This window comes from Oncorhynchus masou, chromosome 20, assembly GCF_036934945.1.
Source record: "Oncorhynchus masou masou isolate Uvic2021 chromosome 20, UVic_Omas_1.1, whole genome shotgun sequence".
Lineage (NCBI taxonomy): Eukaryota > Metazoa > Chordata > Actinopteri > Salmoniformes > Salmonidae > Oncorhynchus > Oncorhynchus masou.
The window spans coordinates 10,906,395-10,923,440 of NC_088231.1; the positions used below are offsets into that span (position 1 = coordinate 10,906,395).

Consider the following 17,046-nt stretch of genomic DNA (forward strand, 5'->3'; position numbering starts at 1 on the left):
ACACTTATTGTATGATATTTTCATGTACATGCTCTTATGTCTAAGCTTCTAAGGTGACTCAGGCTTTACTAATTCTTGTGAAGTGTATCAGTGATTTGTATTCTGTAATAAGTTACAAAACAATAGATATGCTGCAGTTTGTCTGATATCTGATATCCAATAGTCCATGATCAGCTCTGTTGACCATGAGAGCATTTTGCGGAGAATACATATCTAAAGTTGACTTTTCAACATTGCTTGCTCCCAAGCGTTCTTAAACACTAGAAAAAAGTAATATTGTAGGGCTTCATGTCCCTTTTCATGAAAGAACTAAAGTTAGCCATGTGTGAGTGCTAGCTAGCTACCTGGGTAGGTATTTCAAAACCATAATTTAACAATTCCAAATGTTGTGTATATTTTCTGGTAACTTGTAGAGACAGACGCGGTCAACTAAACAAACATTTTTACACAATGATATTAGGACCGATCTAGGCTAGAACTCGGGACACTTGAATATTAAATCAAATGTATTTATATAGCCCTTCTTACATCAGCTGATATCTCAAAGTGCTTGTACACAAATCCAGCCTATTTACCCAGAATATTTACCTTACTGGGATGATTCTATTATTTTCTAATATATTTTTGCTAACACACTACTTTCTAAACAATTCTGCTCTCAGCTTGAAAGATACTTATCATGAGACTTGATATGTAACGTCAAAACACTTAATGAAACAGGGCGCCAAAATGTTTTATTTAACCACACCCTTTGAGCTATGACGACAACCAATAAGATAATTTCTCTTCAGTTTAAACGGAAGTGAACAGTGACTAAGAGCAATTTCCACGTTAGCGTTTGTTTTAGGACGTTTACTAACACCATGGAACTCAAAATATGACATTTAAATGCATAGCGTCACATAATTATCCCAGGTAGTGTTTAATTTTCGTTGGAGGCAGGACTTGGTTGATAGATGTTATCTTGGTAACGCTAGCTAGCTGCTAACAATGGCTAACTGTATGGTTTTTCACGCTCAAATAGCCTCCATTATGGAGGTGCTAGCGAATGCAGCCGTGGCAGAGATCTGTAAACTCGTAGACGACGACTATGCAGTGTTTCGTTTGGAAATAACTCAAAGCCGGAAAGAAAACGGTTCATTGCGGAGGAAACTACAGCTTCAAGAACTGAAGGTGGCACGGGAGCGCGCAGAAAGGACAATGCGAGAGCGCGTCCTCGCCAGCCGTCCCAATAGTGTCAAGATCCTCGACCGAAACAGAGGAATGGCAAGAGGTACATTTTGCAGAAGACCGAGGCTGCGGGGCCTGTCGCCCCGTTCTCCTATGCGCATGTGTGACATTAGATGTTTTGACTCAGCATTTCCCAAACTCGTTTTGATTTTTTTGACCGAGCACTACACATTTGATTCAAAAAGTCAACTAATCATCAAGCTTTGTAGTGTTAGGGCAACAAAACAAAAAGTGCACACCTTAGGGTCCCGGGGACCGAGTCATGGAAACTGTCTTAACCATAATTGGGTCTTGGTCAGTTTTTGAATTCTATGCAATAATCCCCCTGATTTAAAATAATTATATTTATTTAACCTATATAAGACCCTGTCGTATTCTAACCAGATTCTTCTATTTACTCAATTAAAACAATGTGATGCATTAAACATAATACATCAATCAACAAATAGTACATCAAGAAGTTATGAGATTACCTTACATCCTTGCCAATTCTAGACAGTAACAATAGTGTACAATATACCATTGAGCATTGACAGTAGCTAACCTAATCACCTCTTTCCCCCCAATCACTCTCAGGTGAAGGACATCTCACTGGAGGCCACAGGAGTTTTGTGAAGCCAGCGAGAGACAATACATGGCGAGATGACCAACCAATCACTGTTGATGAGGGGAGTGGAACCTCAACCCAGCACGTTATTGTTATAGAGGTTAGTGTAATAGTATTACATAAAAAATTACAGTACGTCAAATGTGTCAAGTTTACTTCAGAAAGGCTCCCCTCAGCTATTCACTTACTTACATGTACATTATCATTTAGCTGCCATAGGGGAGCTTGTGAGACTTCCCTACAACACTGTTATCCAATTAGACTCATGTGCCGGTAATAACCTCCTCTCTTCTTGTGTCAGTCTGCAGATGCAGAGGTTGCAGGTCCTGGGGTGAAGCTGGAGGGGTCTGAAGGAGAGGAACCACGGCACAGTAGTGACATCCAGACTGGAGTGGCTGGAGTGCCCCATGAAGCCACTGAGGACTCCACCACATCCCCAGTGCCGCCCAGGACCCAACGCAGCATCACGGAGGTCAGTGGAACGCCGAATACCGTCCTCAAGTCAGAGACAGATACAGAGACTTTAACTGTAACACACAGGCTCTTCCATACAGGATCTGACCACAGTTTAGACCCGGAGAGGCTGGGGCTACTGGGCTGTCCTCCTGCTTCTGGCTCAGAGTACTTTCCGGTATGTCACCAAAGCCAAAGAACGGATCATTACCGTGGAGATGGTGACACGTTACACACTGGTGGTGATCCGTCTTGTTCTTACGCAACAGACATGGACCGTGGCAACATGCCCTTGGGTTCAGAGACCCAGACTGATCTGTCTAGAGGGGACTGGAACCGGTACAGTAGAAGTGTATACTCTGAAGGGTGCCTAGATAAGAAAGGGGAGGGTCTGATTCTAGATGAGGTGAAAGTGGAGGCCGACGCTTCTCCCACATGGAATGCAGATAGTCACCTAAGAGATGGACACTTACAAGCCGGAGATTTCTTAGATTACAGGGAAAGCGTAGAGACAAATCCAAATGTCGCGACCAACTCCCCTTTACGCACGCCCAGGGATCGCGACCCAGTGTCCACATTGATGGGGCCTCCCGATTCACACATCCTTTTCAATTTTACATTTACATTTATATTTACATTTTTACATTTACATTCAATCAGGTATTGAACTCAAAGGACCAAAAGGCCAAGGCTCTGGGAGGGGGAGAAACATCAGGCAATAGTAAAGAGAAACAGTTCCTCTGCATGTTCTGTAAGAAAAGCTTCAGCTGCCTCCAGAAGATGGAGATCCACCAGAGGGTCCATACAGGGGAGAAACCCTTCAGTTGTACCCAGTGTCACATGCGCTTTGCCCAGGCTGGCAACCTGAAGATCCACCAGAGGGTCCACACAGGAGTGAAACCCTTCAGCTGTACCCAGTGTCACATGCGTTTCGCCCAAGCTGGCAACCTGAAGATCCACCAGAGGGTCCACACAGGAGTGAAACCCTTCAGCTGTAGCCAGTGTCACATGCGCTTCTCCCACTCATCCAGCCTGAATAGGCACCAGAGGGTCCACACGGGAGAAATCCTACAGTTGCCCCCAGTGTGAGAAGAGATTCTCCCACCAGAACCATCTAAAGATGCACCTGAAGGTCCACACAGGAGAGAGGCCGTTCGCGGGAAGAGGTTCTCCGAGAGGAGCTCCCTCAGGATGCACCAACTGAAAAAACATTCCACTCCATAACATAGATAGTAACCAATCCACTCAGGAATGGTTTAGAGCAAGCCCTGCATTAAAGTCAAAGATTAATTTTCATTATTCTCAGCAAAAATATCCGCAGATTTCAGTGTTGAATGTTCCTGAATAGAATATTGAATCCAGATATTGTGTGAATCAGTATATAAGGCATATACATGTGCGTGTGTGTATATATACAACAATACCAGTCAAAAGTTTGGACACACCTACTCATTCAAGGGTTTTTCTTTCTTTTTACTATTTAAAAAATATATATATATCGACACTACCTTTTCAAAAGTTTGGGGTCACTTAGAAATGTCCTTGTTTTTGAAAGAAGAGCACTGTATTTCTGATCATTTTGATGTTATTTTAATGGACAAAATGGGCTTTTATTTCAAAAAAAGGACATTTCTAAGTGACCCCAAATGTTTGTGTGTGTGTGTGTGTGTGTGTGTGTGTGTGTGTGTGTGATGTTCACAAATGCCTATTTCATTACCTCCATTCAACTACTTAATTGTTTCCCCCAATACAATTTTCATAAGAAAATTAATGCAGTTTATCAAGTTCATGCTGATTTCTGGTTGAGACATGTATGTGTGGTTTTCATATGGTGTATTTAACACTTGTTTCTGTTTAATAAAAACAAAATGTGACTTCTCATTCTAAGACTTTTATTGACTGTATACACTCGAGTGCTTTATAATCAATACACACACTAAATATACCTACACACTAAGTTGGAGGTTTACATACACTTAGGTTGGAATTATTAACTCATTTTTCAACCACTCCACAAATTTCTTGTTAACAAACTATAGCTTTGGCAAGTTGGTTAGGACATCTTTGTGCATGATACAAGTAATTGTTTACAGACATATTATTTCACTTATCATTTACTGTATCACAATTCCGGTGGGTCAGAAGTTTACATACACTAAGTTGACTGTGCCTTTAAACAGCTTGGAAAATTCCAGAAAATGTCATGGCTTTAGGAGCTTCTGATTGACATCATTTGACATAATAATAATTGACATCATTTGAGTCAATTGTTGGTGTACCTGTGGCTGTATTTCAAGGCCTACCTTCAAACTCAGTGCCTCTTTGCTTGACATCATGGGAAAAAATCAAAAGAAATCAGCCAAGACCTCAAAGAAAAAAAATTGTAGATCTCCAAAAGTCTGGTTAATCCTTGGGAGCAATTTCCAAATGCCTAAAAGGTACCACGTTCATCTGTACAAACTAAAGTATGCAAGTAGAAACACCATGGGACCACGCAGCCATCATACTGCTCAGGAAGGAGACGTGTTCTCTCTCCTAGAGATGAATGTACTTTGGTGTGAAAAGTGCAAAATAATCCCAGAACAACAGCAATGGACCTTGTGAAGATGCTGGAGGAAACAGGTACAAAAGTATCTATATCCACAGTAAAAAAAATCTGCTCAGCAAGGAAGAAGCAACTGCTCCAAAACCGCCATAAAAAAAAGCCAGAGTATAGTTTGCAACTGCACATGGGGACAAAGATCTTACTTTTTGGAGAAATGTCCTCTGGTCTGATGAAACAAAAATAGAACTGTTTGGCGATAATGACCATCGTTATGTTTGGAGGAAAATGGGGGATGCTTGCAAGCCGAAGACCACCATTCCAACCGTGAAGCACAGGGGTGGCAGCATCATGTTGTGGGGGTGCTTTGCTGCAGGAGGGCCCTTTTATTCACAAAATAGATGGCATCATGCGGAATGGAAATTATGTTGAGATATTGAAGCAACATCTCAAGACATCAGTCAGGAAGTTAAAGCTTGGTCGCAAATTGGTCTTCCAAATGGACAATGACCCCCCCAAGCATACTTCCAAAGTTGTGGCAAAATGGCTTAAGGACAACGAAGTCAAGGTATTGGAGTGGCCATCACTAAGCCCTGACCTCAATCCTATAGAAAATTTGTGGGCAAAACTGAAAAAGTGTGCGCGAGCAAGGAGGCCTACAAACCTGAGTCAGTTACATCAGCTCTGTCAGGAGGAATGGGACAGAATTCACCCAACTCATTGTGAGAAGCTTGTGGAAGGCTACCTGAATGAAACGTTTGACCCATGTTAAACAATTTAAAGGCAATGCTACCGAATACTAATTGAGTGTATGTAAACTTCTGACTCACTGGGAATGTGTTGAAAGAAATAAAAGCTTGAATTAATAATTCTCTCCACTATAATTCTGACATTTCACATTCTTAAAATAAAGTGGTGATCCTAACTGACCTAAAACAGGCAATTTTTACTAGGATTAAATGTCAGGAGTTGTGAAAAACTGAGTTAAAATATATTTGGTGTATGTATACTTCCAACTTCAACTGTACCTGGGGCGGCAGGGTAGCCTAGTGGTTAGAGCATTGGACTTGTAAGGTTGCAAGTTCAAATCCCAGAGCTGACAAGGTACAAATCTGTCGTTCTGCCCCTGAACAGGCAGTTAACCCACTGTTCCTAGGCCGTCATTGAAAATAAGAATTTGTTCTTAACTGATTTGCCTAGTTAAATGAAGGTAAAATACCTACTGTAAACTTCAAAATAGTTTAAGGTTTGTCTGATGACTTTTCATAGCTGACATATTTTTACTCACATCATATTGATGTCCTCCATAATGAGTTTAACCACAATGAAGTAATTGTGTAACTACAGTATAGCACTCAACTGTATTGGGGATGGGTAAATACTCCATGTTGAAAGTCTATTTATTATCTGTGTGTTATACGTACCTGAGGGAGTATATACAGTGTGGCAAAAAAGTATTTAGTGAGCCACCAATTGTGCAAGTTCTCCCACTTAAAAAGATGAGAGGATTTTTAGGATTTTTAATGAATTTATTTGCAAATTATGGTGGAAATAAGTATTTGGTCACCTACAAACAAGCAAGATTTCTGGCTCTCACAGACCTGTAAATTCTTCTTTAAGAGGCTCCATGGAAGATCTCACCCCGTGGGGTCAAAATTGATCACAAGAACGGTGAGCAAAAATCTCAGAACCACACGGGGTGACCTAGTGAATGACCTGTAGAGAGCTGGGACCAAAGTAACAAAGCCTACCATCAGTAACACACTACGCCGCCAGGGACTCAAATCCTGCAGTGCCAGACGTGTGGCCCTGTTTAAGCCAGTACATGTCCAGGCCCGTCTGAAGTTTGCTAGAGAGCATTTGGATGATCCAGAAGAAGTTTGGGAGAATGTCATATGGTCAGATGAAACCAAAATATAACTTTTTGGTAAAAACTCAACTCGTCGTGTTTGGAGGACAAAGAATGCTGAGTTGCATCCAAAGAACATCATACCTACTGTGAAGCATGGGGGTGGAAACATCATGCTTTGGGGCTGTTTTACTGCAAAGGGACCAGGACGACTGATCCGTGTAAAGGAAAGAATGAATGGTGCCATGTGTCATGAGATTTTGAGTGAAAACCTCCTTCCATCAGCAAGGGCATTGAAGATGAAACGTGGCTGGGTCTTTCAGCATGACAATGATCCCAAACACACCGCCCGGGCAACGAAGGAGTGGCTTCTTAAGAAGCATTTCAAGGTCCTGGAGTGGCCTAGCCAGTCTCCAGATCTCAATCCCATAGAAAATCTTCGGAGGGAGTTGAAAGTCCATGTTGCCCAGCAACAGCCCCAAAACATCACTGCTTTAGAGGAGATCTGCATGGAGGAATGGGCCAAAATACCAGCAACAGTGTGTGAAAACCTTGTGAAGACTTACAGAAAACGTTTGACCTCTGTCATTGCCAACAAAGGGTATATAACAAAGTATTGAGATTGAGACTTTTGTTATTACCAAATACTTATTTTCCACCATAATTTGCAAATAAATTCATAAAAAAATCCTACAATGTGATTTTCTGGATTTTTCTCTCATTTTGTCTGTCATAGTTGAAGTGTACCTATGATGAAAATTACAGGCCTCTCTCATCTTTTTAAGTGGGAGAACTTGCACAATTGGTGGCTGACTAAATACTTTTTCTGCCCCACTATATCTGTATCACCTGTCTCTTCTAGGAGGAGGAGGGTCCAGAGGTGCTGTTTGTGAAGGAGGAGGGCTGTGAGGAGGGTATGGCGAACCCTGAGGGGAACATGGTCATAGAGGACAACCAGACTACACCTCCTTCTGAACCCACAGAGGAACCAGCTGAGCAGCACAGGACCACATACAGTCTCACTGAGGTGAGCCCACTGTGAACTACTGTCTGAATGGTTATGTTAGGTCCCGTATCCACAAAGAGTCTCAGAGTAGGAGTGCTGATCTACGATCAGTTTAGCCTTTTAAATCATAATGAAGAGGACTATGTAGACAGAGGACCCGATCATTGATCAGCACTTCTACTCAGATTCTTTGTGGATACGGGCTCAGGTCTTGATTCATTTTTTCAGAAGGGTGGGACCATGTCTTTGAATTATCAAACCATTTCAAAGAGTGTCAAGTAATCAAATCAACTAACATGTTTGCATAGTATCAAATCACCTAACATGTTTGCATTGTACTCTTCGCAATCCTTCATTGCCCAATCAGAATATGCTCATATGAGATTTCTTGATCCAACATCCTCTCACTCTGTATCTCTTACAGTCAGTAGACATGGAGGATGGGAAGCCTGATCTGCTGCTGGTCAAAGAGGAGACAATAGAAGACGGACCAGAGAACATTGATCTGCTGAGTGGACTAAAGATGGGAGAGCAAGGTGAGGGAGAAATACATATAACCCATAGATCCTCAACAGGGTTCTACAGTGCGCCCATTTTACTCACATATGCATCTAAATATTTTGTTGTGCAATGTGGAATTTTAATTTAGGAGCGTCAGTGTGCCTAGAAAAATGTAAGATTCTAGCTTTAATACCTGAAATATTTTTAATTGTGCTCCTAAATGTATTTGTGTGCCTACATTTTATTTATACTTACTCCTTGTAAAAAAAAAAAGTCAGCATAGAGCCCTCTTCAATGGGAATAGTGATGTGTTTGGATATTATTTTCTTCATTCGTTGGGGCGGCAGGGTAGCCTAGTGGTTAGAGTGTTGGACTAGTAACCGAAACGCAAGTTCAAATCCCCGAGCTGACAAGGCTGTTCCTAGGCCGTCATTGAAAATAAGAATTTGTTCTTAACTGACTTGCCTAGTTAAATAAAGTTTTTAAAAAATCATAAAATTAAATGAATACAACTTATGTTGACATATACAAAAACACAATGTATGAACTTCACCAGGTAATTGACATAAAAATGTATACGAGTTCCCCCTCAGTCACTCAACTTCGGTACAACATACCGAAGTCGCACTCTCGTGACCGGTTGAAGGATCCACAATCACACCTGACAAGGCCAATGAAATCTGCACCTCGCTGGAAGCCCCGCCTTCCACAGGTGATAATCATGAGGCTCAGATTCATTCCTTCAACTATTCCACTCTTCACCTGGATGTGAACAGGAACAATTCACGCTACTGAAACAAGCAATTAGAAAACGTGACTGTCTTACGTTGTGCCAACTAAACTGTCTCATAGTGGTAGAGCGTGCTCACCCCCTGGACATTGTGTGCTGAAGTTTGTATTTGGTATTGTTAATTATTCTTCGGTTTGCTGGATCAATGGTTAAGATGGCTAAGAAAGCGACCGAGATGACGATGGCTAAGCCGGGTTCGAGGTCACGATCATGCCCCCAGTCATGTGGGTTATACTATGTCGAACCGTGTGGGCACTGCCATACACTGTGTGAAAACTTCCTGGAAAGACGTGTAGCATTCTTTGCGACTTTCCTTTCCAAGAATCTGGCAACTTGGCTGGGACCAAGGTAAAGGAAGTGGAGAGGGACTTGAGGCTGTTGTCGGAAAAGGTGGAACTAGCTTCCCAGCAGGGAGATGGTGAGCCGGTGGGTTTGGTGACATACAGGGCCCATGTTCGGATGACGACATGGTGTCCCTGGACAGCTCAGGGGGTTTCCTCGGGTGATGACGAGGACTTTATTTGGGGACAGCCGCCTCCTCACGCAACGAGAGTAGCATCATTTTTTGGTACTCCAAGAGGGGCCAGGGGCTGAGGGTGTTGGCCTATCTGGACGATTGGCTGATAGCATTCAAAGGAACAAGCAGTGTTACCCACATCGAGGCTAGTGCTCCATGTTCCTTCTCTAGGTTTTATTGTAAACCAGAAAAAGGAGCTGTCTAACCCTATTCCAGCACATTCCATTCCTGGGTCTCGAGTTAGACTCATCCTTAAATTGCACTTTTCTATCCCCGCAGAGGTTGTCAGGTTTCCAGCTCTGCTTGACCCAATTTTCGTCTGGGGCACACAGTACGTTTTCACCAGTTCCTGCGCCTACTGGGGATGATGCTTCTATGATGGTGGTCATTACCCTGGGGCTGTTCCATTGCTGGGTGCTAGCAACACGCTTGGATGCATTTCGTTACCTAAACCAGTCAATTCAGGTGTCCCCAACATGCCTTCGGGCACTGTCCCAGTTGAGGGTTCTCATGGGCCAGGGTTACTGAATTTGGGGAGTATGGATGGTGTCACAGAGTGCCCGGCTTATCAATTACCTGGAACTTCTGATGGTGTACTGGCGCTCAGGCCCTCCTGTGTTTGTTGGGCCGGCATGTGCTGTCAGTGGTGTAAAAAGTACTCAATTGTCATACTTGAGTAAAATTAAAGATACAGTGCCTTGCAAAATTATTCTTCCCCATTGGCGTTTTTCCTATTTTGTTGCTTTACAATCTGTAATTTAAATAGATTTTTATTTGGATTTCATGTAATGGACATACACAAAATAGTCCAAATTGGTGAATTGAAACTTGTTTATTTATTTATTTTTTAACGTAAAAGTGGTGCGTGCATATGTATTAACCCCCTTTGCTATGAAGCGCCTAAATAAGATCTGATGCAACCAATTACCTTCAGAAGTCACATAATTAGTTAACTAAAGTCCACCTGTGTGCAATCTAAGTGTCACATGATCTGTCACATGATTTCAGTATATGTACACTTGTTCTGAAAGGCCACTGAGTCTGCAACACAAAGCAAGGGGCACCACCAAGCAAGCGGCACCATGAAGACCAAGGAGCTCCCCAAACAGGTCAGGGACAAAGTTGTGGAGAAGTACAGATCAGGGTTGAGTTATAAAAAAATATCAGAAACTTTGAACATCCCACGGAGCACCATTAAATTCATTATTAAAAATGGAAAGAATATGGCACCACAACAAACCTGACAAGAGAGGGCCGCCCACCAAAACTCACAGACCAGACATGGAGGGCATTAATCAGAGCTAAAAGAGACCAAAGATAACCCTGAAGGAGCTGCAAAGCTCCACAGCGGAGATTGGAGTATCTGTCCATAGGACCACTTTAAGCCGTACACTCCATAGAGCTGGGCTTTATGGAAGAGTGGCCAGAAAAAATGCCATTGCTTAAAGAAACAAATAAGCAAACACGTTTGGTGTTCGCCAAAAGGCATGTGGGAGACTCCCCAAACATATGGAAGAAGGTACTCTGGTCAGATGAGACTAAAATTGAGCTTTTTGGCCATCAAGGAAAACACTGGTGCAAACCCAACACCTCTCATCACCTCGAGAACACCATCCCCGCAGTGAAGCATGGTGGCGGCAGCACCGGCAGGGACTGAGAAACTGGTCAGAATTGAAGGAATGATGGATGGCGCGAAATACAGGGAAATTCTTGAAGGAAACCGGTTTCAGTCTTCGAGAGATTTGAGACTGGGACGGAGGTTCACCTTCCAGCAGGACAATGACCCTAAGCATACTGCTAATGCAACACGCAAGTGGTTTAAGGGGAAACATTTACTTTCTTGGAATGGCCTACTCAAAGCCCAGACCTCAATCCAATTGAGAATCTCTGGTATGACTTAAAGATTGCTGTACACCAGTGGAACCCATTCAAATTGAAGGAGCTGGAACAGTTTTGCCTTGAAGAATGGGGAAAAAATCCCAGTGGCTAGATGTGCCAAGCTTATAGAGACATACTCCAAGAGACTTGCAACTGTAATTGCTGCAAAAGGTGGCTCTACAAAGTATTGACTGAGGGGTGAATAGTTATGCACGCTCAAGTTTTGTTTTTTGTCTTATTTGTTACACAACATGCAAAATATTTTTGATTGTGAAAATCCAATGATACAAATTTAATTCCAGGATGTAAGGCAACAAAATAGGAAACATTTCAAGGGGTGAATACTTTCGCAAGCCACTGTACCTTAATACAAATTATTCAAGTAAAACTCTCCCAGTAAAATACTACTGGAGTAAAAGTCAAAGTATGTACTTTTAAATTTACTTTTGATACTTAAGTATAAGTATAAACATAAACCATTTCAAATGTCTTATATTAGTTAAACGGCACAATTTTATTTTTATTGACGGATAGCCAAGGGCACACTCCTACACTCAGACATAAATTACAAACTAAGTATGTGTTTAGTGACTCAGTAGGGATGACCAGGGATGTTCTCTTGATAAGTGTGTGAATGACAATTGTCCTTTTCTTTTGTGTGTCAAGGAAAATGTATGGAGTAAAAAGAACATTATTCTCTTTAGGAATGTAGTAAAGTAAAAGTAGGCCAAAATATAAATAGTAAAGTACAGATACCCCCAAAAACTACTTAAGCAGTACTTTAAAGTATTTTTACTTAGGTACTTTACACCACTGTGTGCTGGTCATATCTAAGGACGGTGCCTCAGTTGGTAGAGTATGGTACTTGCAATGCCAGGGTTGTTGGTTTGATTCCCACTGGGGACCAATACGAAAACAGTACACAAATGTGTGCTTTCACTCTTGTAAGTCACTCTGGATAAGAGCGTGTTCTAAATGACAAAAATGTAAATATAATACATCAACAGGCATAGGCGGACCCTCCTCACCTCGGCTCACTCCCTGTTGTGGTGGAGCAGTGCACATTTGCTCTCACTTCAGATGTAGCATGTTCCTGGTTACCTCAACTCAGGTGGATCTGCTATACCCCTGGGTGGTTTCCCAGATATGGGAGCGGTTCGGCAATGCCAACATAGATCTTTGCGAATTGTCTTTTTTTCCTGCATGAGGGACCCAAGTGCCCCGTTGGGAACGGACTCTGGCAGACCAGTGGCCTTTGACCTTCCTTTATGCATTTTCACCAGTGGTTCTGATTCAGCCCACGTTGGCGAGGGTGCGCCGGGAGGGTTTAGCATTGATTCTTGGGGCTCTCCGTTGGCCCAAGCTGCCTTGGTTTGGGGAGATCATTTGCCCTTTAGGGCAGGGACCCTGGCAACTCCTGTTACTTGAGCTTTCAGACAAGTAAATAATCTGTCCTACTTGTGGCTAAAAAGAGTTAATGCCCTGAAAGCGGTATTAAATTGAAGGAATTAATCCTGTGGAAGACAGTGTGTCCAGCGAGGCGTGGATTTCATTGACCTTGCCAGGCATGATTGTAGATCAACCGAAGTTGCAAGGGTGCGACTCCCCATAGTATGTTGTACCTTGTTTCCCTCCTTCAGGGAACATTAGTTATAATGTTACGTTTTCTCTGCAATGTTTGGAAAGTATTTTGTAACCACTTCTTGCAGGTTGGCTGGAGGCTAATAGAGGAGACTGGGTGAACATCTTGGATTCCCAGACCCAGACCGGTGCCACCAAGGGCCCAGGGGACAACATCACTGAGCAGGCCAGGACCAGAGGCGACATAGTGGAGGTCTGTGGATGGGACAGTGTCCTCAACTCTGGGCTGGGGAACAACACTGTTAATCACAACCAGAAACAGACAATGGAACACAAAACAACAACTGAACTGAGACCAGGACTAGCTGAGACCAGGGCAAGACGTAGAATTGGTCTGCGGGGACTGGGAGGTGTCCGTATGCGGCTGAAGAGAACAGACACAGACTCGGCTAGTGATGCTCCGTCCTGCTCCTATAGTTGTGATTCAGAGAGACTAATGGCGCCTCAGGTTAACCCTCCAACAGGTGCTTCCTTCAGCCTGCCTTCTATAGGATCTATCAACTGGAATATGGACCCTGCGACAACACAGACACTTCCTGGCCTTCATCCTCCTCACACTCTCCTAATGTTAAACCAGACCTCAGACAATGTCAGTGCCTCAACACTAAATGGCTACACAAGTTCATTGACAAATGAAAATAGTAGAGATGGAATCAGTAAAGGTGGCAGCGCCAAAGAGAAGCGCTTCCCGTGTTCGTTCTGTGGGATATCCTTCAGTTTCCCCAAACAGGTGGAGATCCACCAGAGGATGCACACGGGGGAGAAAGCGTTCAGCTGCCACCTGTGCCCAGCTAGTTTCTCCCGATCGTCCAACCTGAAGAGGCACCAGAGGGTCCACACAGGGGAGAAACCCTACAGCTGCCCCCAGTGTGCAAAGAGGTTCTCCCACCACCACAATATGAAGGTGCACCTGAAGGTCCACACAGGAGAAGCAGTTTCCCTGTATGCACAGCAGGAGTAGCCTTATCTGACAAAGTTGCCAATTGGGAGAAATCATATCACTTGAGATACTTAGGGGATGTCTGGAAACTGTTATTTAGATTAAATATAGTTATCATGTGACGTGTCTTGAGGTAAGAGAGTAATTAACCACATACCCCTCATTAATCCTTTGTTAACTTGTCATTTGAAACAGGCTTGTGTAAATGCCTGTTTTTAGAGAGACAGTAAACCTAGATGGGGGGAATGCATCAATAAGTGTTAGAGCAAATACATGCTAGCTGTTCCCGTAAACTTCCAGTCATTGAGCCAACAACTATCAATTTAAAAGCTTGTCTCTGCAAAAATATAAAAACAAATGTACATATCTTTTGCGGAGATGGCTAAATGAATATAGAGGAAACACTGAATTCCCCTTTTAAAAAACAGCCCCTTCCCACAATGGCACCACGTTCAGGAAGTGTCATCATTTGTTGTTGGGGGAAAAAATGGTGTAACGGTTCCACCCAAAGTTCCATCCTGTTAGGATTATGCACCTAATGGTTGTTAAATGTTGTTAGAAAAGTTGGCAAATAAGACTGTCAATATTTATTTATCTTTGAATATATTTTATGTATATTTAGATACATTTGTTACTAATTACAGTTACATAGCATCATGTAAGTAATTGTCATGAAATGAAATGTGAATAAATAATTGTAATTAGTAATGTAATTGGCTAGCAACGATATATAATCTATTTTCATCTTTTACAAACTCCGGTTGACAATGTTTAAAAAAAAAAAGTTTTTTTATATGATCAAATAAATAGAAAGTAAACTAATGCACAATATTCATTCTTATTATAGGTGTTATGTTTTTCAATATATAATGCAACATTTAGTGTTTGTCCCATGTTTCATCAGCTGAAATAAAAGATCCCAGAAATGTTACATTCACCCAAAAAGCTTATTTTGCACAAATGTTGTGCACAAATGTTTACATCCCAGTTATTGACCATTTCTCCTTTTCCAAGATAATCAGCATGATCATTACACAGTTGCACCTTGTGCTGGGGACAATAAAAGGCCACTCTGAAATGTACAGTTTTGTCACTCAACACAATGTCACAGATGTCACAATTTTTGATGGAATGTCCACCAGAGCTGTTGCCATAGAATTGAATGTTCATTTCTCTACCATAAGCCGCGTCCAACGTTGTTTCCGAGAATTTGGAAGTCCGTCCAACCGGCCTCACAACCGCCGACCACGTTTATGGCATCGTGTGGGTGAGTGGTTTGCTGATGTCAACGTTGTGAACAGAGTACCCCATGGTGGCGGTAGGCATAAGCTACGGACAACGAACACAATTGAATTTTATCTGTGGCAATTTGAATGCACAGAGATACCGTGATGAGATCCTGAGGCCCATTGTGGTGCCATTCATCTGTCGCCTTTACGTCATGTTTCAGCATAATAATGCACGGCCCCATGTCGTAAGGATCTGTACACAATTCTTGGAACCTGGAAATGTCCCAGTTCTTCCATGGCCTGTATACTCACCAGACACATCACCCATTGAGCATGTTTGGGATGCTTAGGATCAACATGTACGACAGCGTGTTCCAGTTTCTACCAATATCTAGCAACTTCGCACAGCCATTAAAGAGGAGCAGGACAACATTCCACAGGCCACAATCAACAGCTTGAACAACTCTATGCAAAGGAGATGTGTTGCGCTGCATGAGGCAAATGGTGGTCACAACAGATACTGACTGGTTTTCTGATCCATGATTTCCTTATATCAACTACAACTCAGTAAAATCTTTGAAACTGTTGCATGTTGCGTTTATTTTTGTTCAGTAAAGATGTAAAAAGTTATTTAATTTCATATCATGTATTCATTATTGGTGTTAGTTCTACCCTGTTATGCTTCCTTCTACCCTGTTGTGTTGGTATTTTAATATCAGAATTATACAATACCATCAAATGTTCTGCATATTTTTGTGGTAACTTGTAGCGATGTAAGGGGTCAACTAAACATTCACCCCCCTTTAGGCTTTTCCTAATTTTGTTTCGAACAAATTTAAATGGATTTAATAATAATTTTTCATCAACAATCTAATCAAAAAATCAATAAATAAATCTAATCCCTCAGTCAAGTATTGCATTTCAAGCACAGATTCAATTATGAAGACCAGGGAGCTTTTCGAAAAGACTCAAAGAAGGGCAGAGATTGGTAGATGGGTAACAATAACACATCCGATATGGAATGTCTCTTTATGCATGGTCAAGTTAATAATTATGGTGTGGTTTATGTATTAAACCACCCAGACACATCAAAGATAGTCATCCTTCTGAACTGAGCTGCAGGACAGGAATGAAACTGCTCAGGGATGTTACCATGAGGCCATCGGTGAGTTTAATGGCTGAGATGGGAGAATTGAGGATGGATCAACACTGTACTGACTCCACCTAAATGACAGAATGAAAAGAATACAAATATTCCAAAACATGAATCTTGTATGCAACAACGCACTAAAAGTAATAATGCAAAAAAACACAGCAAAGGAATACACTTTTTTTGCCTAAATGCAAAGCCTTATGTTTGGGGAAAATACAACAGAACACATGACTGAGGAACTGCCTCCTTATTTTCAAGCATGGTGGTGGCTGCATCATGGTATGGGTATGATTGACATCGGAAAACGCTGGGATTTTTCAGGATGAAAAGAAAAAGGATGGAGCTAGCACAGACAAAATCCTAGAGGAAAACCTGCTTCAGTCTGCTTTACACCAGACACTCAGAGGAATTCATCTTTCAGCAGGATAATGACATACGACACAAAGCCAAATCTAAGTTGCTTACCAAGAAGACGAACGTTCCTGAGTGGCCAAGTTACATTTTTTACCTAAATCAGCTTGAAAATCGAGGGCAAGATCTGTAAATTGCTATCAAGCCACGATCCCCAACACTTTGACAGAGGTTGAAGAATTTAAAAGAATATTGGGCAAATATTGCACAATAGCCTACAGGTGTGCAAAGCTCTCTAGAGACTTACCCAAGAAGACTCAACACGGTAATCACTACCAAAGGTGTTTCTAACAAGTATT

The 17,046-nt window shown here is 42.1% G+C and overlaps 2 protein-coding genes across 2 annotated transcripts; both read left to right on the forward strand.

Moving 5' to 3' along the window:
- The first annotated feature begins 786 nt into the window (after positions 1-786).
- LOC135506967 (homeotic protein spalt-major-like) lies at positions 787-14,776 on the forward strand. The gene is made up of 6 exons (XM_064926408.1): positions 787-1,273; positions 1,807-1,937; positions 2,139-2,309; positions 7,544-7,708; positions 8,112-8,223; positions 13,083-14,776. The coding sequence occupies exons 1-6, from the start codon at positions 991-993 to the stop codon at positions 13,973-13,975; spliced, it is 1,755 nt and encodes a 584-aa protein (XP_064782480.1). The 5' UTR covers positions 787-990; the 3' UTR covers positions 13,976-14,776.
- LOC135506968 (protein krueppel-like) lies at positions 2,746-4,171 on the forward strand. The gene has a single exon (XM_064926409.1). It carries the CDS (start codon positions 3,035-3,037, stop codon positions 3,377-3,379), a length of 345 nt encoding a protein of 114 aa, XP_064782481.1. The 5' UTR covers positions 2,746-3,034; the 3' UTR covers positions 3,380-4,171.
- Positions 14,777-17,046: the final 2,270 nt, after the last annotated feature.

Excerpts from the sequence above, each read along its gene's own strand:
- LOC135506967 (XM_064926408.1), top strand. The coding sequence starts at position 991 with ATGGCTAACTGTATGGTTTTTCACGCTCAAATAGCCTCCATTATGGAG. Across the intron at positions 1,274-1,806 it reads AAACAGAGGAATGGCAAGAG|GTGAAGGACATCTCACTGGA; the intron begins GTACATTTTGCA and ends AATCACTCTCAG. Across the intron at positions 8,224-13,082 it reads ACTAAAGATGGGAGAGCAAG|GTTGGCTGGAGGCTAATAGA; the intron begins GTGAGGGAGAAA and ends CACTTCTTGCAG.
- LOC135506968 (XM_064926409.1), top strand. The coding sequence starts at position 3,035 with ATGTTCTGTAAGAAAAGCTTCAGCTGCCTCCAGAAGATGGAGATCCAC.